Source organism: Cheilinus undulatus, linkage group 6 (genome assembly GCF_018320785.1).
Source record: "Cheilinus undulatus linkage group 6, ASM1832078v1, whole genome shotgun sequence".
Classification (NCBI taxonomy): Eukaryota; Metazoa; Chordata; class Actinopteri; order Labriformes; family Labridae; genus Cheilinus; species Cheilinus undulatus.
The window spans coordinates 46,353,438-46,376,289 of record NC_054870.1 but is presented as its reverse complement, the minus strand read 5'-3'; the positions used below and the strand labels follow the sequence as shown (position 1 = coordinate 46,376,289).

The following is a 22,852-nucleotide window of genomic DNA, read 5'->3' as shown; positions in this document are numbered from 1 at the left end:
GAATATGACTTCACCTTGGAGCCGTAGCGCCTGCTCTCTTCAAAGAAGTTTTGTTGCTTTCAGGTCTCCATTTGCACTTCAATCTAACATTAATATTCTAAAATGAGAGGATAATTTTGCATTTTCTTGAATTTAAAAAAGGTTGCAGATGTTTAACTGTGCCCTAGCCTTGTGGGTAAATCATACCTGTGTTTACTTGTAGTTAAGGTCTGTACTGTTGTTGGTAGACAACACAAGAAAGAGGTTTGTTATAAATGCCCTTTAACCAGCAATTTAGAGGCTATAAAGGACTGAGAGCAGGCTGTGTAAATCAGTGCAGGTTCAGTTACAATAGACATTACACTTACTCAATTAGAGGCCCTTGTTGGGGGGGATTGATCGTACCTTTTCAGCTGGACAGTGACATCTGTCAATTGACTGTTTGGGCGGCTGAGACAGCATCTGGGGGAGCTGGGCTGTAACCAGGGGAGGGGAGGTCCCATTAACTGTCCTCGCAGCATCACACTGGATCGATAAGAAAACGTCATTTAGACATGTTCTTTAGTCAACAATCGTACACGGCACAAAACCCAATTGTAGTGCTACACAGTGAACCAAAACAACCCGTGTTTTAGCCAGAAATATTTGAATCATGGTGCAGTTCTAGAAAATGTGCAATAAGAAGTGAAACATAGAAAGAACTAAGAGCCTGAAGTCCTTCAGAGGGCTGTGAAGATTCCTGAGAGGTAACCGTACACCAACATGACAGCATGCTTGTGGTGACATGTAATGGTAAGAGGTCTAAGGTCATGTCTCCATTTGGAATCACTGTAACATTAGATCCTATTGATTCTTAGGTGATGGAAGATCCCTGTTATTTAGTTTTTCACTGAGGGGAATTTATCCCTATAGACGGATAAAAGCAGTCTTCCTCTCTAGTCACTGCAAGCTGAAATAAATAAGGCTGTTTCTGCACATCAGGTGAAATGCATTTAATACGACGACAAATAAAACCTATTTTTGGGTCTCAAAATTTTCAAAAGCAAAAAGATGGATGTTTTTTAAAGGTCTCTTAATGTGTGCATAGCTGTATATGAGATAAAACAATGTTTCTCCTGGGGGAGGGACTTTTTAGTTACCATTATAAGCTCTTTTAAATATGCACCAACCATGTGTAAGTTTTGTCTTCAGTTATGGCATAAAGTCCACACTACACTCTACAATGAAACTAAACTTCGCACAAAAAGTAGGGAAATTCGTTTTTGGTAGAATATTTCTTTGTTGCTTCTTGGCAACAGTTTGTACACCATTGGAAAGCCTGTTTATTACCCTTTTTAAAAGATGCCACATTTGTAAGGATCATGCATTTGTGAGATGAGCAGCAGAGCTGAGTATGGGGGTTATGCCCATGAAATATTGGCCAAATCTTCTCTGCCAGTGCCAAACAGCTTGTTTTACTATTGACTTTATTTTTGAGCTTCTGGTATCCCCAGGTGCTGACAATCAGGTGCCTAACTGAGGGCATAGGCCCTGCTACAGTGGTCTGCTCCAAGATTCAGCATGCCACATTTGACTGATCTGAATAGGGCTCATGTGATAGGGCAACTTCAAGCTGGGGTTCATCAAAACCAAGTCACAGCATTATTTAGAGTGAGCCCTAATACCATCTACAAACTTAAGTGCAAGTTCCATACAATAACCTGAACATGTAGAGGAATGTTATATTCATAGATGAGTCCAGATCCTGCAGTTGGATCATAGGGTCTAAATGAGGAGAAGACACAGAGAACATTATTGCTGCACCAATAGAGTAACATCTTTTTGTGGAGGCAGTGTGATGGTGTGGGGCAGCAGCTCCCTCACTGGAAAACGAGGCTTGTCATCATTGGAGGCAATCTCAATTTAAAGAGATATCAAGATGAGATTCTGAAACCAGTGGCTATCCCATAAATCACAGTCTGGGACCTAACTCTATCCTCTATCAACGCTCACCCTCCACAGAGTGGGTTTATCAGAGACTACCTCCAGAATTTGGGAGTGGAGAGGATGGAATGGCCTGCCAGCAGTCCTGACATCAACCCCATTGACCACTTTTAGGATCAGCTTGGCCGTGACGTTCGTGCCCAAGTGGCCAACACAACCATGTTGGCTGATGCGGCAAATGCTGGTTGAAGAATGGGATGCCATCCCACAGCAGTGTGTGACCAGGCTGGTGACCAGCATGAGGAGGAGGTGCCAGGCTGTTATGGCTGTGTATGGTTCTTCCACATGCTACTGAGGCTCCTGTTTGTTAAATCATGAATTGTTAAATTGCTAATATGTCTTGTTTCTTCAAACTCCAATCATCCAGTCCACCAAACACCAAACAAGTCAATGGCAGAATACGCTGTTAGACATTGGCAGAGAAGATTTGGCCAATTTTTCATGGGTACAGCCCAAATACTCAGACATACATCTAAAATATTTAGTTTACAAATCATTCAATTAATTAATAAAAAATTGAACTAGTATAAATTAGACTGCTGCAACAAACAGCTGCTCACTGTGAGGGTGAAGACAGTTCTGTTCTGACATTGAATGAAAAACTAAAATTAAAGTGGTTTCTGCAAAACATCTACAATTGCAGCAAAAAAGGTAAAAAGAAATTGGAAACAGAACTGGAAAGATATTTTCATTATGAGCCCAAGTTCATTCATATTCACTTTTCATGCTTTTCAGACTTTGTCCTTATCAAATGGAGAAATTACCCAGCAGATGCACATAGCTGACACAACCCAGGATTTTTATCTCTTAGTAAGAAGGTTGCTGTTTGTTACAGGACATGACAGGAATGTGCTGCATTCTACAAAAATAATACGGCCTCGTTGGGGAGGACATGCCTTAGAATACATATCAGAGGGTATGTGACTGAAAACAAGTTTAAAAAGCTTTGTAAACAGAAAATGACTAACCTTGGGCTCCAGTAGCTCACAGCAGTTTTCCATTTCAGCCATGTAAGGGTCACAGTAGATCAGGAATTGTTTCACTTCGATCTGTGGAGACAGCTCTCTTTAAAGGCTATTTTTCAAAAAACACAACATTCTACAGTCGTTTTATCATCACACACTGCTCCTCTCTTCAATGATAAATACAGTGCCTGTAAAAGGTATTCACCCCCTTTGAGTGACTAATGAAATATTCGCCCTGTTCAAGTCAATATTTAGTAGATCCACCTTTATCTGCAATAACAGCACTGAGTCTGTGTGGATAGGTCTCAGTCTGCTCAAGCTCTGCCAGGTTTCCCATGGATCTGGCATGAACAGCCACAAATCCATTGGATTGAGGTCTGGGCTTTAATCTTCTCCCAAGCAGGAGTTACAAGCCTTCCAAGGCCGGCTGCTGAGAAGCATCCCCACAGCATGATGCTGCCACCGTCGTGCTTCACAGTGGGGATGGTGTGTTTGTGATGATGTGCACTGTTTGGTGTCCACCAATCACAGGGTCTTGTCCGATGGCCAAAGAGCACCATTATGGTCTCATCAGACCACAGAACATTTTCCACTTAACCATGGAGTCTCCCACATGCCTTTTGGCAAACTCTAGTTGAAATATAACGTTTAATGTTCAGAGTCTCAGAAATGTTTTTGTATCTGTCCCCTGGCTCTTACTTCTACCTTTTCTCTGGGTTGCTTGAAGTGTTCTTTTGTCTTCATGGTGCAATGGTAGCCAGGAATACTGTTTTACCAGTGACTGTAGCTTCCAGACACAAGTGTCTTTACACTATAATCATCTGAGACATATTCACTGTACTCAAGTAATCTTCATTTCAGTGTTAACTTCGTTGACTAAAACTATGACTAAAAATGTTCGTCGACAACCTTTTTAATAATGACGAAAACTAGACTAAGACTAGCCAAAGATAGATTTGTAACGACTACAACTGACAAAAAGTAAGTTTGGTTTTCATCAAGATGAGTAAAACTAGACTAAAATGTGATTTAGTTTTCGTCAGAAGTAAAAAATCTGTGATATTTCTCCACTGTGGGTAAATCTGTCAAAAAACAATGCATCTTTATCTCTTTTTTCAAAGAATGTTGACTGTGATTGATTTTTAAAGTCAATGAAAGAGTAAAATATCCAAAGGGGTGAATACTTTATATTGGCACTGTTTTTTAAAGACAAAGCTGGTCAAAAAGCATCACATCCAGACGTGAATAAATGAACTGCTGAAAAGGCCTCAGCTTGTGCTTGAATTGCAGCTGCTTCAGCAGGACAACCCGCTGCATTTGTTGGATTTACTGTCTCACATTTTAACAAATCACACGGACTAAGGATTCAGCTGTTAATGCTACTTAATCCCAGTTCTACTCCGAGGTGTTGGGTGTCCATAGCTGACCTAATGTTTGGGGCATCCAAGTGAATGAGCGTAACACATATGACAAAATAGGGGATTTACACAGATTAAGAAAATATGCTGCAGCAGCATGGTCTAAATACCTTTTAAAAGCATACAGAGTGCGATTTAGAAATGTCTGCATGTTTTAAATGCTACTGATTAAAACCACAGACAAAACCAAACATGATCTGATCCTTAAATGAATCAGTTTCTATGAAGTTAAAGAGAATAATGTGTGTGGAAAATGTTTGCGTGGGACATACATCCACAGGCCGTCCATCCTCCACTCGTGTGGTGATGAGAGTGCGCCCACTGGGGTCAATGCCGTCTTTCTCATCAGTCAGTCTCCTTTCTATTAGTTTGCAGTTCATGTAAATGGAGACTATGTTGCTCTGCACAGAAATGCTCAGCTTGTGCCACTGGCGATCAAAGAGGGCATGCAGGTCACGGCTTTTAAACGTGTAGCGTAGAGTGTTCTTCAGCTGGCCTTGGGCAGAGAACTCCACCGCCTTCTTGCCGCCATCCACCACAACTGATACCTACAGAGGAAAGAAAGGATTGAACGCAGTGTCTGCTGCAAATGAACCTCCTAATGTTATACTACAGCTAATGTGTTGATAGAAAACAGACATAACACGTAGAGTGGCTCACCTGAGTGCCCCCTGATTGGTCAAATATCTGCCAAAGATACCAGCGGTCTTTTTTTGTTGTTCTTCTGACCCGCAGGATGGTGACAAGGGAGTATTCACTTGGAAGCCCATTTGGAAATATTGATCTAAAAATAAAACATACTGAGTTTGATTCTCACAGAGTATTTCTATTAAATGTGTAATTAAAACATATAAAAGGTGCAATTTCTCATTACTGAAAAGCTTTAAAAATCTTTTGTAAATCGTGTGTGTAAATCTTGATTGATTGGCATCTGTGATTTAACTCTACCCCTCCTACCAGCCCTTTCCAAACCCAGAGCCACTTTGGCAGAGGGGTGTGAATCTGGTTCTGCTCAACATTCCTGCCCGTTAAGGGAATTGTACAGGGCTAAATGCTGCTAGTGCTGCGCTCATGGTGTTAGTGCTGGTCTTCATTACAATAGGCCACATTAGAGAGTACAGTCTAGACCTGCCCTCTTTGTAAGGTATCATGGGATAATTTTAGTTATGAACTGGCGCTGTCCTAACAAAGATTGATTGAGACTGATTCATTAATACATTTCAGCAGTGCCATGGACTCTTCCTGAGTGCATGAACGTCTTGATCCAGTGGTCCATTTGTCATCAGGTTGCTCTGGTTCCCCAACACCTGACACAGACTTTGGAAACCCAGGCGACATCTAAGCTGGGCCCAAATGGGATGCTGACCTCCCATGCCAAAGTGGTATAAACCTCTAAATTACTGGCCTCTTTCAAGGTTGGGCCTTGAACAAAATAGGCCAAAAAGGTGTGTGGAATTAAAAAAAAACTGATAAATACTACCTAGTGGCTGTATGCCTCCACAGAGTATCCAATTGGAAAAGTAAAAGTACAGTCAAGAAGAAGGGCCTGGAGGTTTTCTGTGGTGGCGATTCACTGAAACATTGTGTGTAAGACCTGACCATGAGGCCTATTGGCCTTGACCTTGTACCTCCAAAATCAAATAAGTTAATGCTTGAGTCACAGTGAATGTTTGAGCAAAGTTTGCAGGAAATCCCTAAAGACATTAACTTTGCTCGTTTCTGTGTTTCTCACTGGCGAATCCATCTTGCAAAGCATTCATCTGAACTGTTTGGGCCTGGTTAGAAAGTGACAGAACAAATCAGTGATGAGGGGCAGTATTTTGGGGCGTGGCAGAGTCGTGATGGAAGCAAGCAGCAACAAGAGGCCAGTGCAATCATGGCAGAAGACATTAGCGTGGATGCTGCTAAAGCGCCAGTTTTATCAGAGCTTGACGACATTTCTTTGTTAAAAGAAGAACAAAGAACTAACCTGGAACACCAGATGCCATCTGGTAAACCTTCCATAGATGGTATTTGGGAAAGGGAAGAACAGTTGAATAAAAACTGGGAGGGTGATTGTATAAACGTAGACATGTCAGTACACAACTTTTGTCGTTTTTGAAAATAAAACTCACTGCTGTCACTTTCTAACCGAGACCAAACGGTTCAGATGGGAGCTAAACCATCGTTAAGCAGTTAAAGCCAGTGCTGTTGTTATATGTTACTCCCAGCACCATCTGAGTCGTTTTCTGTTTCTTCATGCAAAATGCTGATGTGCTTGCGTTTATATTTCCCCCTGCAGTGCATTTTTAAATATACATTACTTTGTAGAAATCTGCGTTCACTTTGAAATTAAAGAGTTTTTGTTTGTTTGTTTGTTTGTTTGTTTGTTTCTTGTCAAAAAGCCAAATTACATTGCCCATGTTTGATTGGGGCTGAATACATTTTATAGGCCCTGTAGCACCACATTATGTAATAACACCGCATTATGTAATAACCCTAACCATAGGACTTAGTGTGGGCTCCAAGGTATGCCCTACCCAACTACCTTGCCCTAACGCTAACCACTTAGTGACTTATGCCTAAACCTAACCCCCCTTTCAGAGCTCTAGACTAAACACCTAACCTTAACCCTAGGACTTAAGGTGGGCTCCAGGGTATACCCTACTACCTTGCCCTAACCCTAACCACTTAGTGGCTTACAAAATGTGCCGCTATTACATAATGAATTGAAAATGTACTACATTATTACATAATGCTGCGTTATTACATAATGTGGCGCTACAGGCCCTGTAAACACCTGTCGTTTAACTTCTTCTATGACTGTTCTGCAGCACTTATTATGTCACAATTATCCAAATTGAGGCGTAAACAGACTTCATAAAGTTTACAGGAACTTAGATGAGAGTATCTGAATTGTATGGCTTACTTTATATTAATAGAGAAAGATCCTACATCACTCGGCTCCCATGCTGCTGTGGACTCAGGTTGCCTGCAGCTTTAAAGCTTTCAGCAGCTAAACAATGAAGAAACCAATCAACTTGAATGATCAATAAAACATTTCAATACCCTCCTGCTGAGTCATTGGCATAAATAAACCTGACAAACATGATGCCATTTAGCTTGATGAATTTTATACAGGCTTCCCTGTCGTTCAGATAATGAAAACATATAGAAATTGATCCAAAGTCGCAAAAGCCAATCTTTTTCCTCCAGATACAAATACCATGTGTTCCAGTTCTATTGTTATAGATGCATAATGCAGCGCAGCTTTAGGTTTATGTGAATGACCTCGGCTGCTCCGTAAAGTCAAATAATAATTCTGTTTTTTGCTGCAGAAGACATGTTCCAGGAGAAGCAAAATATGCAGAGAAAATCCAGGACAGACAATATCATATTTCAGATCACACCTACACTCATATGAATTACAGCTCATTCTGTAACTCAGCCCCTATCCCACACACCCACTCCCTTCCTAATTTTATACATTGGATATAAAGAGGAACAAACATTGTACCCTTCAAACACCTCTAACCCCAGCTCCAACTCTCCACTCAGATTAACAGTCAGAAGTGGAGGAGCATAAACATAATAAATCAAGATCAGCAAAAATAATAATAATGCAATGATAAGGTCGTTGAAAAGGCAGAGCACAGCCTGGGGGAGGGAGAGAAGAGAGAGTTTCTTCAGACAGGTTGGAAATTAGTTTTCACTCCTATATATCATCTCCTATTCTCTGTGAGCTTCATACCCTCTCCTATTGTGTCCCCTGAATTCTGAGATTTCAGTGTAAACGGTACATGACTAAAATGATAAATACACCAAGTTAAAGCTCTCAAAAAATCAAATGCCTCTTTGAGAGGCCGAGGACTTGGAAGGTTATGTGTTACCCGAGGGCCAAAGGACTATTCAGCTACAAATCGATATGAAAAGTGGCAAGGCAATTTATAAAATAAGTAGAATAAAGCTGAATGTTTCCATGCTGCGTATGCAGTTGTGCTAACGTGTTACATATTATCACAAAAACAGGAAAAATAAGTGAGGAAATGTAAATTAGAACTCAAAGCGTATGCTACAGCTTTAATACACAGAGGCAGGTTAGCTCTAGTGTGTCCAGTATGTATGTAATTAATCATCATTTTAATAAATGTTTCGCCTCTAAATCCTAGAGCAGAGTTTCAGTGAAAGGAAGGCAGTGTGGGTGCAGGCACCATGGGGATCTGCTCGACAGTTCAGTCTTATTAAATAGAAGTTTATGCAAGATTTTTCTACAACTAAAGGTTACAACATCACAACTACATAGATCAGACTACCAGAGCCCTGATGACATAACATGCCAAAGGCATGTAAACTACTTCAAGCTTCGCTATTAACCCTAACGACTCATCTGTTCTTGGCGTGTCTTGGATTTATACACTTGATAAGAGAATTAAATATTTACAAAAAAAAAAAAAAACATCCCTTGTAATGTTCAACCCCAATTCCAAAAAAGTTGGGGCGCTGGGTAAGTGTAACTAAACAAAATGCAATGATGAACAAATGTGTGATATTTTATTCACAATAGAAGACAAACAACATATCAGGTGTTGAAAATTAGACATTTTACAATTTCATGAAAAATATTAGCTACTTTTGAATTTGATGTCAGCAACACACCTCAAAAAAGTAGGGACAGGGCCATGTTTACCACTGTGTAGCATCCCCGCTTCTTATAAGGGGAAATATTGTGCAAAAATCACTTTTTCAGGCTTTTCTAACAAAAATATGTGCCTCTTGCCTGTCCACAATCCCCTCAAGAAACCAAAAAAATCCATTCCCTTCCCCCCTCTCTTTCTCCACCTTTCAGAAAATGTGTGCTGAAACAAGCTATTCTCAGATTTTCCCCTTACGACCTCATGTGGAGAGTTAGCACCGCTACCTCTCCCGCTTGCAAGAAGGTTCCGCCCTCATTTCCTGATCTTCCTCTCAGCTGAGATGCTGGGCAGCTCAGTGGGTTACCCTGCTGACTTTGGTCTAGAAGACTGATGGTTCAAATCCCAGTCAGTGCATAATCCATGTGCAGTTTGGGCCCTTAGGCAACGTCCCTATCTTTGGATAAGAGAGTCTACAAAATGACATCGTAACATCAGGAGCTCTACATCCATTTCCTGAGAGGGGAGTGGTCAGGGGCGGAGTCAGACAGCTCTTTAACATTTAGAGCTACACAGAAACAGCTTGTTCTGAGTAAGGCTGAAACAGAGGGGATTTTAGACATGCAAAAATCCTAAGCTGGAGTTTCTTTCAGCAACGAACTTCACAGGCATGTTTTGGGGACCTCTGAGACCAATATAAACTTGTCTTGAAGTTAAAATATGTCCCCTTTAACAACAGTCTCTAAACGTCTGAGAAGTGAGGACACCAGTTGCCAGAGTTTTGGGGGAGGAATGTTGTTCCATTCTTGTATGATGTAGGATCCTACCAGATCAACAGTCCTGGATCTCCTGTGCCAGACTTTTCATTTTATGGTGTGTCAAATGTTTTCTGTTGATGAAAGGACTTAAATGCAGGAAGGCCAGTTCAGCACGCGGACTCTTCTGCTGTGAAGCCATGCTGTTGTGATGATGTGGTATGAGCATTTCCTTGCTGAAATATCCAAGGCCTTCCCTGTAAGAGACATTGTCTGGATGGGAGCATATGTTGCTCTAAAACCTCTACATACTTTTCAGCATTGATAGTGCTTTTCCAGATGTGTAAGCTGCCCACGCCATAGGCACCAATGCAACCATCACAGATGCAGGCTATTGACATGTGCGCTAATAAAAGCTGGATGGTTCCACTCTTCTTTAGTCTGCAGGACACGGTGTCTGTGGTTTCCAAATAGAATTAAAAGTTTTGATTCATGTGACCACAGAACAGTTTTCCATTTTGCCTCAGTCCATTTTAAAAGAGCTTTGGCCCAGAGAAAATGCAGCTTTTCTGCATGGCTTCGTCTTTGCATGACATGACTTTAACTTGTCTTTGTGGATAGCACAGCAAACTGTGTTGACAGACAGTGATTTCTGAAAGTGTTCCTGAGTCCATGCAGTGATTTCCAGTACAGAATCACGCCTGGTTTTTAATGCAGTGCAGCCTAAGGGGCGCGAAGATCATGAGCATCAAACACTCCCTTAGCCTCTTTAGCTTTGTCCCATGCACGCGGAGATTTCTCCAGATTCTCTGAATCTTTTGATGAGATCATGAACTATAAATGGTGGAATATTCAAAGTCTTTTCAAATTATATTTCTACAATTTTTGACGCAGTTTTCTGCAGATTGGTGAACCTCTGCCCATCGTTACTTAAGAGAGACTCTGCCTCTCCAAAATGCTCCTTTTATACCCAGTCATGTTACTGACCTCTTGCTAATTAACCGTATTAGTTGGAAAATGCTTTTTCAGCTGTTTTCCATTAGTATCACTTACTTTTTCAGCCTCTTCTTTTTTAGATGTGTTGCTGCCATCAAATTCAAAATGAGCTCATATTTTTCATGAAATGGTAAAATGTCTCAGTTTCAACATCTGATATGTTGTTTATCTTTTATTGTGAGTAAAACATGAGCTCATGAGATTTGCAAATCACTGGAATTGTGGTTGTAAAAAGATGTAGCTTTTTATATCACAGCCTGTTAATTTTCTTGTGGTTAATCCAAACAATGATCTATTAAAAAATCCTGAACTTATCCAAACCATATGACTTGTTCTCCATTGCATGACCTCGTTGTGTTTTACAGACATTCAGCAGAACTCTCTGTAGGGCTGTTTTCTGGAGCTCTGAAGTTCACACGCTTCTTCCCAAACGACGTCTCCTCTCATTTCAAAACATGGCCTGTCTACAGCGCGGCACACTTGATCTCTAATGGCCTGCAGGGTTAAAGTTCTTGACCTTGTGTTGACTGCCATCTGTGGCTAAACGGTTAAGCCTCAGTGCAGAGTGCTTTAAACGCTCTTTTACTGAATTGTGGGCAAAAAAGCTACTCAGCATGTTTAAGTAAGTGATAATGAGTGAAGGAAAAGAATCTGGGCTCATTTTCTCTTCTTGCTCCCACACTGAAATACCAAAACAACTTTTACTAGATGGGATTCTGCCAGCGCCGTCTCTTACAATCCACATTAAACTGTGATTTCTGTGAACTTGCACTTATGACTCAAAACATTACTGCCTCCTGGATGACTGCACATGAAATATTTTTGTTTCCAATGCAACCAGTGAAGTTCATACATAACAGAGTCTGCAATGTGAAGGAGCAGAGCTTTGGACAGTGCCAAATAACTAAAAAAGAAACACAAACAGCAGAAGCCAAACAACTTGAGTTTTTCCCTCACATAAGTGATACACCTGAGCATCCCACCCACATAGTTACCTTCTTAAACTGGTTAAAGAGAATGCACAGGTGCTTTCTTCCCTTCTGGTCAAGTTCATGTTTCTAAAAGAACAGAATACTACTGCTTTAACTTAGGAATAGTTCAGAAAACAAGTTTTGGTGGATTTTTAGTTAGCTGTCATGCCTGTTTGCATGCTTTCCTCCAGTCCTATTGCATTTTTACAGAAACTCGATCTGTTTGTTCACTGCCTTGTTAGGAGATTGTCAAATCAGTAGCTCTGTAAGGAGAATGACATGAATGTGTTGAAATTAGCAGACACTGAAACAGAATGGCATGTAGAGATGTCGATTTTGAGACTGGCCACGCATCCACCAAACATAGAGTGTTGTCTGATGGCCAAAAAGACATTTCTCCCACATGCCTTTTGGCGAAATCTCGTGAAGATTTACCTCTCTCACTAGTCTCCTTCTTGCACGCTCACTCAGTTTGTGAGGACGGCCTGATCTAGGCAGATTTACACGTGCAATATTCCTTACATTTCCTCATGATGGATTTAACTGATCTCTGGGGGATGTTCGGAGCCTTGGAATGTTTTTTGCCTCCATCCCCTGACTTATACTTTTTAACCACTTTTTCTCTGAGTTGCTCTGAGTGTTCTTTTGTTTTTATGGTGTAATGGTAGCCAGGAATACTGAATAACCTGCAATCAGGTGATCTCCATTTCACTAGCTGTGAGACTACTGGCACCAATTGTCTGGAATTTTTTTTTTAATTAGGCCAGTCACTTTAACCCTTCAATATCTGAGGGCCCACCAGCAGGCCGGCAGATATTTTTGTAACCATTCAGTTATTTACAATATGTAAATATAACATGTTATACACAACCGGAAAGCTCTGATTCTCAGCACTCTTTTTTTAAAGATTTATTTTTGGGCATTTTTGTGCCTCTATTTGATAGATGAGAACAGTGGATAGAGTCAGAAACAGGGACGAGAGCAGGGGAGAGACATGCGGTAAAGGGCCTCAGGCTGGATTCAAACCCGGGCCGTCCGCGTACACAGGGCGCACCTTTAACCACGAGGCCACCTGCGCCCCTGGTTCTCAGCATTCTGAACATGTAAAACATATCAGGACAAAACAACCACAGCAGCCACAGCCAATGCATCTGTCAGACAACAAACAAACAATAATAAAAGTGACACAGCTCTCTGTTAGATCTCCTGTTCTCTCCTGAACACAATATTCCATTAAAACTGTGTTCATTTTGGGAGCTATTTTTTATTTTAGTCTTAGTCTTTAGATGAAATGTTTTTTAGTTTTAGTCACATTTTAGTCGTTTACCCTTTTTAGTCTTAGTCTAGTTTGAGTCCATGAAAACTCAAAAACATTTGGATCTACTTTTAGTTCATAAAAAGTCCTCATGTTTTAGTCTTTACTTTTAGTCCAAGCATTTATTTTCTTGCCTAAATCTGGTACCAAATCATGGTAGTGTGTTCTCTGCACCCTACCAGACCTCTGTCCCTGCCTTCCACAGCTGAGAGGCAGAATAGCTACAGATGCGTTGTTTTTTGACAGATTTACCCACAGTGGAGAAATATCATGGATTTTGAGTGTCCAACGAAATCTACATTACATTTTAGTCTAGTTTTAATCAGCTTGACAAAAACTAAACTTACTTTTTGTCCGTTTCAGTCATCACAGATCTATTTTTGTTAGTCTTAGTCTCATTTTTGTCATGGAAAAAAGGCCGATGAATACTTTTTAGTCGATGAAATCAACACTGCATCAAAAACAGTCCTGCTGCATGAGACAGAGTCCACACAATCTAAATCAAGCCAAAGTTTTTTAGTCCAAAAATGTAATTACATCCATTAAGATCTACAGACTGTTTTTTTTTATCATTTCAAATTTGCAGTTGTTGTTCTCAAGACTCCACTGTATTTGCTGTAATAATGTCTTTTTTTCCAGGCAATTATTAGCAGTGTTGTATAGAAAAATGTCAATCCTTTTTGGAGTCTCCATTTAAAAAAAAACTGGACTTTCCCTCATAAAAACAGCTGCAAAATCCTCTTTTTCTGTTCTGTTCTTCTCAACTTTGCAATGGCACTAAATACTTTTCATCGGCACCATAAATTAGGGAAATCTTTTATTTTCAAGTTTGGAGGTGAGGGGGAATTTTGAATTAAACAAGGAAGTGTTCATATTATTAAACACAGATCTACATACATTTTTTAGATGGTTTATTTAGTTATAGAGCCGTATGTTGTAAAAAATAAATAAATAAAAAAGACGAGAGAGTAACACCAGAACTGCCAGAATTTATTCCATTTTTATTAGAAACAACTGGGCTCTTCCTGTCACTGAGGGACTTTGACCATACCTAGTTTTAGCCTGAGACTTGCCCTTGTATAATCAGAGACAGTTTGACAGAATGACACAGCAACACCACCCGTCTGGTGGAGAATCTTCCGGAAACAGCTTCGGTGTCCTGACTTGTTAGTAACCCTATCCAGGAGGATTCTCCTAAAGGAGTCGGAGGAATCAGATTTCTGTCGCTGTAACAATCAAACCTCAAATGTTAGCCTAGTTGGCTCAGATCCCCATCTCTGACACTCAGTCCAGTAACCAATCACAGCAGGCAGAGCCATGTTGGTTTACACGCTAAATGCATCATTCATGCTAGCAGGGACTGTGACTTCCTCTCAGCGTGAGTCCTCAGTCGTGTTTAATCTGAAAGAGCCGTGCACGATAGAAGAATCCAAATCCATTTAACGCCTGTGATCTGGAAGAAGAATGTTTCACCAGCTGAGAGATTGAATGCAACTTGAACTGGCATGTGTGCTGCAGAGATGTGTTATCCAGTTTCAGTGTCATTTTATGTTCCTGTGCACACACACTTAATGAAAAGATAAGGCTGCAGTAGCAACAGGACAACAACAAACAACTTCAAATGCATCCCCTGTTACTATGCCATAAAATTAATTAAGAGCTATTTTCTACCCCGGATAAACACAGGATTGTTTGAACAAAATGTGAAATTGTTCATCAGTGGCAAATGGCTGTCACCACAAAAGTGCTGCTGTCAAACCATGGAGCTATCAGACATTTGTTTCTGTTTTATACAGTCTGTCACTGTCTCTCCTCTCACATCTCTCATACAGACATCTTCAGTGACAAGTCTAGACCTGCCATTCTCCACCTATATGTCTGACGTTTCTGGTGAGATATCCAGTCTGCAATTAAATTCAAATAGGAAGTCAGGGCCACAAAAAAGGGTTTAAAACTTGATTTCAATTTGATTTTAACAGATGTGTTTAAATCTCAGTGTATGGATGCAGCTTCAAAATGTCTTGTAAATATGTGCAGCATGAGATATACGATGGCAATTTGAAACCTCAAAATTGAAAACACAAAAAAGTCATTTCTGTGACTCTTACCCATTGTTTGAGGAATTATGAAGCCCAGTGAAGGCGGCTGCCACATTAAAATTCAAGCTGTCTCCACAGCACATTTTTTTAACAGCCATCACTGTCATTTTGACGTGGGACATTAATACTGATACTGCTACGGTGTCATATTTCATGTCCCCATTTTAAGTTCACATTGTGCTTCAGCACTGCGAGGCTTTGAGAGAGCACAACACAGCAGGAGCCCCATATTAGGGCTGAACCATTTGGGAAAACAATCCAATTTTTTTCCAATATTGCAATTGTGTTTTTTATGCAATTACTTTTAAAAGTTCATCTCTGCAAATACAACAAATAAATCATACTATAATAGAACCAACTCAATATTAGATAGATGATTTAGAGCTGAGCGATTCTGATTAAATATCAAATATTTTGACCTAGTCATTCTTAGCCACTCTAGTTATGATAAACCTCCTTAGACCTGAACTTTTGTTCAGAATGGATTTTTAGTTTCTTCTACTTATTATGGATCAGTCAAACCTGATAGGTTTAAAGCTCAGCCTTGTCTTTGAACAGGAATTTGTTTTTAACCACTGATGATGTCCTAAAATCTCCTGAGGGTCCAGTTTCTGCAGAAAAATAGCGCTGGATCTTTGTAAGAATCTGCTTTGGTCAGTTGTTGGGGGTCTTCAGTCAGGAATTTTGGTGTTACTCAAGGCCAAGCATAAACAAAAAATCCACCAAAATTTCTACATGTCTTGGATTTCTGTTCAAATTATTTAATTTAATCTCTTCAAATCTTCCCCAACATATTAAGTGAAATTTTCTCATAAATCCTAAATCTTTCAGTAACAATTTCCCCCCCATAATCCATGTAAATCCTGAAAAATCCTCAGTGACACCCCCCCCCCAAAAAAAAAAAAAATTTCAAGCAAATCATAAAAACATAAAATTCCTCAAAAGATTCCTAGATAAGATTCCAAATACATTCCCTAAAATTCCATGGAAACTACCAAACCAATTTCATTTTGATTTTCAACTTTTTGTATCTTAACTCTTACCTTAGTTCTCACCCTAACCATAAATCTAATCTGATCTTATTTTGAAAGTTTTGTATTTCTGTTCTTACAGATTCAGCATCTCAGTGTGTTCAGCAGGGGGGTGTATGAGATCTGCAGCCAGACTGTCTTTAACACTTTAAGAACAGTAATTTGATTATTCTGACATAAATTTTAGTTTCCTGGCAAAAAACTACAACGATCCAAAGAGTCAACCAAATACCTTTACAGTTGTACTTGAGTTTTAGTCCTTATACAATCCAAATGGATCAACTGAATTTTAAAAATCCCCTCTTTGCCAAGTAGTAAATATGTTTTTAACTGGAAAAAATGGCATTTTAGTGAAAGTTATTCAATATCACGTTAATGTGGAACAGTTATTTATCTTTAGTTCAACTACTCGTCTCTCTTTGGTTGAACTGCAGTCTTTGCTGCTTGGGCCAGAATGAGAAAGGGCAGCACAGCTGAAGACCTGTATTTCAGACATCCATGGGGCTTCTATCAGGCTAACTGTGTTTTTGTTAGGACTGAGAACTTCTAACCAGCCACTTAAAGAAGAAACTCTTTCACATTTACAGTGCTTTTGCACTGGAGAGCTGCTCCATAAGTTTACGAAGATAGTGATGCGTGTGTTGTGCTCCAGCAACCCGTGAAAGTAGGAAAGTACCCGGACATGAAAATCCAATCTAATCTCTTGCAAATAAAAGTATGAGAAGTCTTTAATCTCTGATTTGAGAAACAAATCTGATTGACCACCAGTATGAAAAAAACATGACATCACCACCTCATCAGGGCCTGATTTCCATTTGCTTCACACGGCGTTGCTGCGAGCTTATTCCTACCTGCTTAATACTTTTGCAGTTCAGCTTTTGTCACTTTTAGCTTGCACTTTTTACCTAATCCTGTGATATGTTTGTTTCTTTAGCCAACAGGCCTACACATCAAAACAGTTCCTAAATTTCCACCAAATTGTTCCTGTCTGTCTCATTCTCTGCATTGTAGTCCTTTTCCCTTACTGCCTTACACATAAAACTTTGTCACAAGTGGAAATCCCTGTGATGAGGTGCTGACAGAAAGAACAGGTAAGTTAAAGGTCAAACTGGCAGCATGAAGCCGTATGCCAAAAGACAGCCGATGATCAAATTAAACAGGCGAACGCTGACTCATGTTTTTAGAAGCTGGACACATACTGTACAGTTAAAAAATAAAATCAAAGTTTTAAATTGGTGGCTCTACCTGACATGTAGAGTGTACCCACCTACCTGTGACTGAAATGTTTTTATCTTTACTTGAAAAGGATCCTAACAAATCCTTCCCATGCACATTTGAGCCCCTAAGTCCGGTTTGTTTGAACAGTGCGAGTGCTCCATGCTGCATTCAGGCACTGTACACTTCCTTGGTCCTGACATGGATGGAAGAGGTGGGCCACCTGTGCTTGCTCGTGCACAAGCACAGGTGTGCAATGTGATGTAAAACTGACCCAACCGTTCCTCTCAACACTTATTCTAAACAATGGTAGATTTTCAGAGAGCAGATCCAACCAAAACGACTCAAAGTAAGCCACAAAGTTACTGTCACATTGTCTGTGTATCGCTCCAGTGTAAAACTGAGCATCTTGTAAACTGCATGTCATAGTAAGACATGATGGCGTATTTGCGCCCAGGACTGGTTGGCTTTGGAGCAATGTGAATACAGGCCAGGGGGGGACTGGGGAGGGGGGCGAAGCCTGCTTCAGCATGGTACAACGCAGCTGGGCTTAGTGTGAGTGTGTCCTAAGAAATATTAACTTTTACGTCTGTTTGAGATACCAACAGGACTTCAGTAATATCAGGATTTGGTAACCTGTGAATATGAATGAACCACTGTGGCTCAATCTCTTTAACTTGACTCATGCAATATGCATCATAAAAAAAACGATTTTATCTTCTTAAGATGAATGGTGTCAAAAAGTATTACAAGTTTTGACAACCTTCAAAGGCGCGGCTTACAAAGGGCACAAGTAAGTCTTAGTTTTATATCTAAAGCTGTTTGCTCACTCTACCTCAATACCGTATTTGGCTGTGTTTTGTTTTGCAAAACAAGGATTACTATCTTGGATGAGAAAAGGCAAGAAGCAATAAGAAAGTACTCCTCAAACGCCTTTCTCTAAAGACTGAAAGTAAGACAAGTGCTTTAAAATGACCTTTGCAAGCCTCTGTGTCTTTAGCCATGTAAGATACACAGTTCTATATGTAGTGCATGTAAATGTTACATGAATCTGACATACATATGACTCAGAAGTTCATAAATGATGTAAAGAGGTCAAGGCAAACATGGATGTTCTTCTACAGCTAGACAGAAACACTGTGCATTAATACTGTATGGAGGAATGTTGTGAATACACACCTCTTTTTGTGGAGCCTTAAAAAAACACAGTTTGTCACCTAAACACAGGTTCTGTGTGTGTGTCAGCTCTTATCTATGCACCATAACATGTATTGTACCACAGAGCTGGCAGGATATTAGCCAGATCAAGCGAGGGGGAACATCAATTGCTGCATATCCAACAAATAAAGTGAGTAATGCTTTAGTGGCTGTGGCAGGGGCAGAGGGGCCTCCTGCTTCATGCAATTGCCCTGGCTTTCCCTCCTCAGCTGACATGCAGTATCACCTGTCAAAGTACTTAGATAATTGGATATGAGAGGGATCGCAGTCTCGCCACTATAACCAATGACACTGTCAGCAGTGTCATTGAGAAGCAGCATCTTCTTGCACTATGAGCAGAGACCGAGGGAAGGGCTGAAGTAAATGTATTTTCGGCTGGCTGAACAGGGAAGGAGATCACAAATCACCTGGCTTAAAGATTCTCTCACCTAGCCGGAGAGAGGCAGCGAAAGAGAGAGAGAGTGGCAGTAAATGTTTACAGTTGCATGTAAAAATGCTAAAAATATCCTCCCCCCCTTCCGGAAGAATGACAGCGTGTTCTCTTTCACCAAAGGGCACGAAACAAAGAGCGGCTCAAAATACATTTGTTAAAATCCAAAACAGCACCGTAAAGATAAGTTTAGCTACTATTACATCTTCATATTAGAGCTGGGCCATATGGAGCACAGTCACATCTCTATATGTCATAGCTGAAAGGCAATATGTGATAAATATCTCTGTTCCTTTTTCTTTAGAAACATAACCTAGAGGTAACAACAACAGAAATGAAAACCTTGACATGACTCCAGTAAAAATCTGAGGGTACTGATACCTGTAACAAATAATAGAAGTCCTAGACACCCATATTGGGCCTTTTCTTGTCATTTTTAATAATCAAAATGTTCAGAGAGACTCCTACACTAGGGGTGACCAAACTTTTTCAGTTAAGGGCCGCATACAGAAATATATACAGATGGTGGGGCCACTTTCATACACCTCACCTTGATATTAAAGTAAGTAAAACCAATCTAATGTAGGTTAAAACATGCTCAGTGACTGGCTAGGTGATGATTGACAAGGCAATAGCCAATCATTTTTCAGGATTTTGGGGAGGCCAATCAGATTTCAGGGGGCCCTGGTTAGCTCTGGCCACCACAGACTCCGCCCCTGGAACATCATTAGTGCTGCTATTTGCTGCTGTAATCCATTAGAGTGTTATAAATCAAGATATATCTATTATTTTGATCGCCAATGTTTACTATGTATAGTTTGGTCCAATTTAATGTTTTAAAAAATGGCATAAAAACTTGTCAAAATGTTTGTTTACAGTGTTAGTATGGTAAGACTGCCTTGTGCTGAAACTAACAGGAATAATACAGTCTAACACAAGCTTAATACTCTGTTGAAGGCCATATTTCATTTCATTTAAAGAATTTTTGGGGGCTAATCAAAAATGGCCTGCAGGCCACATTTGACCCCTGGGCCATAGTTTGGACAACCCTGTCCAAGAAGGTTCAGGGTTCTCCCCACAATAGTCTCCTAAAGTCCTGTGGGAAACACTGCAATGTATGAATGCAACTATAAATAGTCCACCCACACATAACTGGCAGTCACTCACTGGTCAGGCATATTTGACGCATCACTCATGCTACTCATTTGATAACTGAGTATAAAAGACACCACCACAGTAGACAATTAATGACCAGACAAACTGTATTCAGTTTTCAAAAAACAAGACAAATTCATGTCTTCATTTAGACCAAAAATGCTCTGAGTGTAAAAATCCTCCTTTGCAGAAGTTTAATGAAAATATTACTGCCTCTTAATAATGATAATCAGAGGCCACTGGATAACTTGTGCCACTAGCATTTTTCCGTTTGGCCATTGTGGCTTTGAAAGGTGCTTTGTTTTACAACAAACCACACCGACATTCAGCGTGTCCACCACATGAATGCTGCTGCACTCGAAAAAGTTGTTAATCTTAAAATCTTTGCCTGTGAGTAGGTGTGTGAACTCTTAAATGTTAGAGGAGTTTGAAAAACTGGCATAGTGGCTGCACATATAAAGTCCTACACAGTCTAAACCTGGGGTTCTCAATGTTGGGGTCGGGACCCCCTTGGGGGTCCCCAGACACTGAGAGGGGGTCTCCAGATGCCTTAAAAAACAAATCAAGCTTCTTTTTTTTTCAAATTACACATGTACCACTTTACACCAGTTCTGCCAAATTCGAATTGCTTTCATAACTTTCCCACCAATTTTGCCCATTTTAACACATTTTTACCACTAAAAATATTTTTTTGTCAATTTAAAAATCTTTCTACCACTTTTTCTGCCTGTTTTTGCCATTTTTAAACAAATTCTTGCCACTTCAGGTTCAGTGGGGATCTCCGGTCTCTGGTACCCTTAATTTTTTGGGTCGCAGGCTGAAAAGGTTGAGAACCACTGGTCTAAACTGTTTAAAAATATTGGTGACATTTCTGTATATCAATATTATCAGTCTTCTTTACTCTACACAAAACCATACTCATCAAAATGATAAAATCTTCATTAGTTTGATGATCAGTGTTTGAAAAAGTAGAGAAACTTAATGATCTTCAGTCATATTTGACCCAAGAGAAAGAGTACTGTAGAGAGAGAGAGTACTAAAGCATTATAGAAGAGCATATGATAAACTGGATCATGAAACCATCCCTCTGTGTCAGATCAACTCACTTTGCCAGCGTCTGGAAAAGTAGTTGGAACTGACAAGGAGTGATGGTGTCCCTCTCTCCTCTCCACAGTTTCCCAAGTGGAGCCAATGACCATTATTCCCAAAAAAACAATGTAATATGGACTGGTCAGACCACAGCACACTCTCAGGTCGCTGATTTCTCAGACTCAGAGAAGTCAGCTGAGCTCCAGGATGTTGTTGACATATGGTTTTCGCTGTGCTTGGTGGAGCGGTAACTTAGATTTGTAGATGCAGTGACATCATGTATTAACTGTCAGTGGTTTTCTGAAGTCTTCCTTGGCTCAAGCTTTGACATTCATCACAGAACAATGCCAGCTTTTAATACAACACCGCCTGAGGGATCAAAGGTCACAGGCATTCAGTGTTGGGTTTTTGGCCTTGCCTCTTACATGCAGAGATTTCACCAGATTCTGGTCTCTTGGTTATAGTAGATTGTGAAATCTATCCTCCTTGCTGTTGCATGTTTAGGTAACCTTGCAAAACAGATGGATTTGCCTGTTTCTGTGTTTCTCACTGGTCAATCCATCTTGCAAAGCTCCCATCTTAACAGTCTGGGCCCGGTTAGAAAGTGACAGGACCAATCAGAGTCAAGGGGCAGTACTTTTGGGTGCGGCGGAGTTGTGACGTAAGCAAGCAGCAACAAGAGGCTGGTGCAATTATGGCAGAAGACATTAGCGTGGATGCTGCTAAAACACCAGTTTTATCAGGACTTGATGACATTTCTTTGTTTAAAGAAGTACAAAGAACAGCAGTGAGTTGTTTTCTTTTCTAAAATGACAAAAGTCGTGTACTGACATGGTTCGCGTTTACCCCTGGAGTAGACAGCGTAGGGGTCTACACTATTAAAACCAGAGTGGTTAGATTCATGGTAAGCCAGTGGGCAAGCGGATAGAGCAGAAAATTTGCGCCCCAGCACAGAGGTCCACCCCAGCGTGCAGGTCTCCAGCTGAACGCCCTAGCATAGAGGTTTGCTCGAGGGCTGCAGCCAGATGCCTCTCCGATTTCTTCGCCGCCATCTTTCTTTGAGTGATAACCCTCAATATCAAGGATGCTCCAGGAACATCTCAAAATTGTGGGAGATAAAGCCCTCAAACTCGCCCCCCAGCTCAACTCTCAGGAGAATTGGGACAGCCCTCGCACTTCGTGGGAATTTTGAGACTGAGGGTTCAGATTGAGGGTTAAGGGGAGAATTGGGATTCAGCTCCCGTCTCTGATGGTATGACTCTGAAAGTAGCATCACTCACTCAGTCGGTCAGACACAGACAGAGCAATCTGTAGGGCTGACCTCAGCCAAAAAGACAGTAAGGGCCTGTGTCCTCATCTGGTGCTTGAAGCACTGGCGCTGTATCGATAACGGGTGAGGCCATCGTGGAAAGTGGCAGCTGTGGACACAGGCCTTTAAGCTTGTCAGTTTGAACATTATATATCTTTTAACTGAATAAAGGTAGAAATGGATTTGCAAAACATCAGTTTTTGTAATTTGTATATAATTGTAAATAGTATTGTCATAACCTATGTCTCATTTTAATTCTAATAGTATCTTACAGACTGAATATATTGCACGGCCTCACTTCATATCCCACTCCA

At 40.5% G+C, this 22,852-nt stretch overlaps 1 protein-coding gene across 6 annotated transcripts in view; it reads right to left on the bottom strand.

The window, feature by feature from the left end:
• The window catches only part of LOC121510817 (collagen alpha-1(XIX) chain-like), a 281,327-nt gene that overhangs the window by 245,857 nt on the left and 12,618 nt on the right, over positions 1 to 22,852 (bottom strand). For all 6 annotated transcript variants that reach the window (XR_005991990.1, XM_041789059.1, XM_041789062.1 and 3 more), the window contains exons 5-8: positions 5,006 to 5,129; positions 4,618 to 4,893; positions 2,931 to 3,011; positions 385 to 504 (exon numbers count right to left, since the gene is read on the bottom strand). Coding sequence is in view for 5 of the 6 variants with exons in the window: in XM_041789059.1 (XP_041644993.1) it covers positions 385 to 504; positions 2,931 to 3,011; positions 4,618 to 4,893; positions 5,006 to 5,129 (601 nt within the window). In the remaining variant the exon portion in view is untranslated. The remainder of the gene's footprint in view (positions 1 to 384; positions 505 to 2,930; positions 3,012 to 4,617; positions 4,894 to 5,005; positions 5,130 to 22,852) is intronic.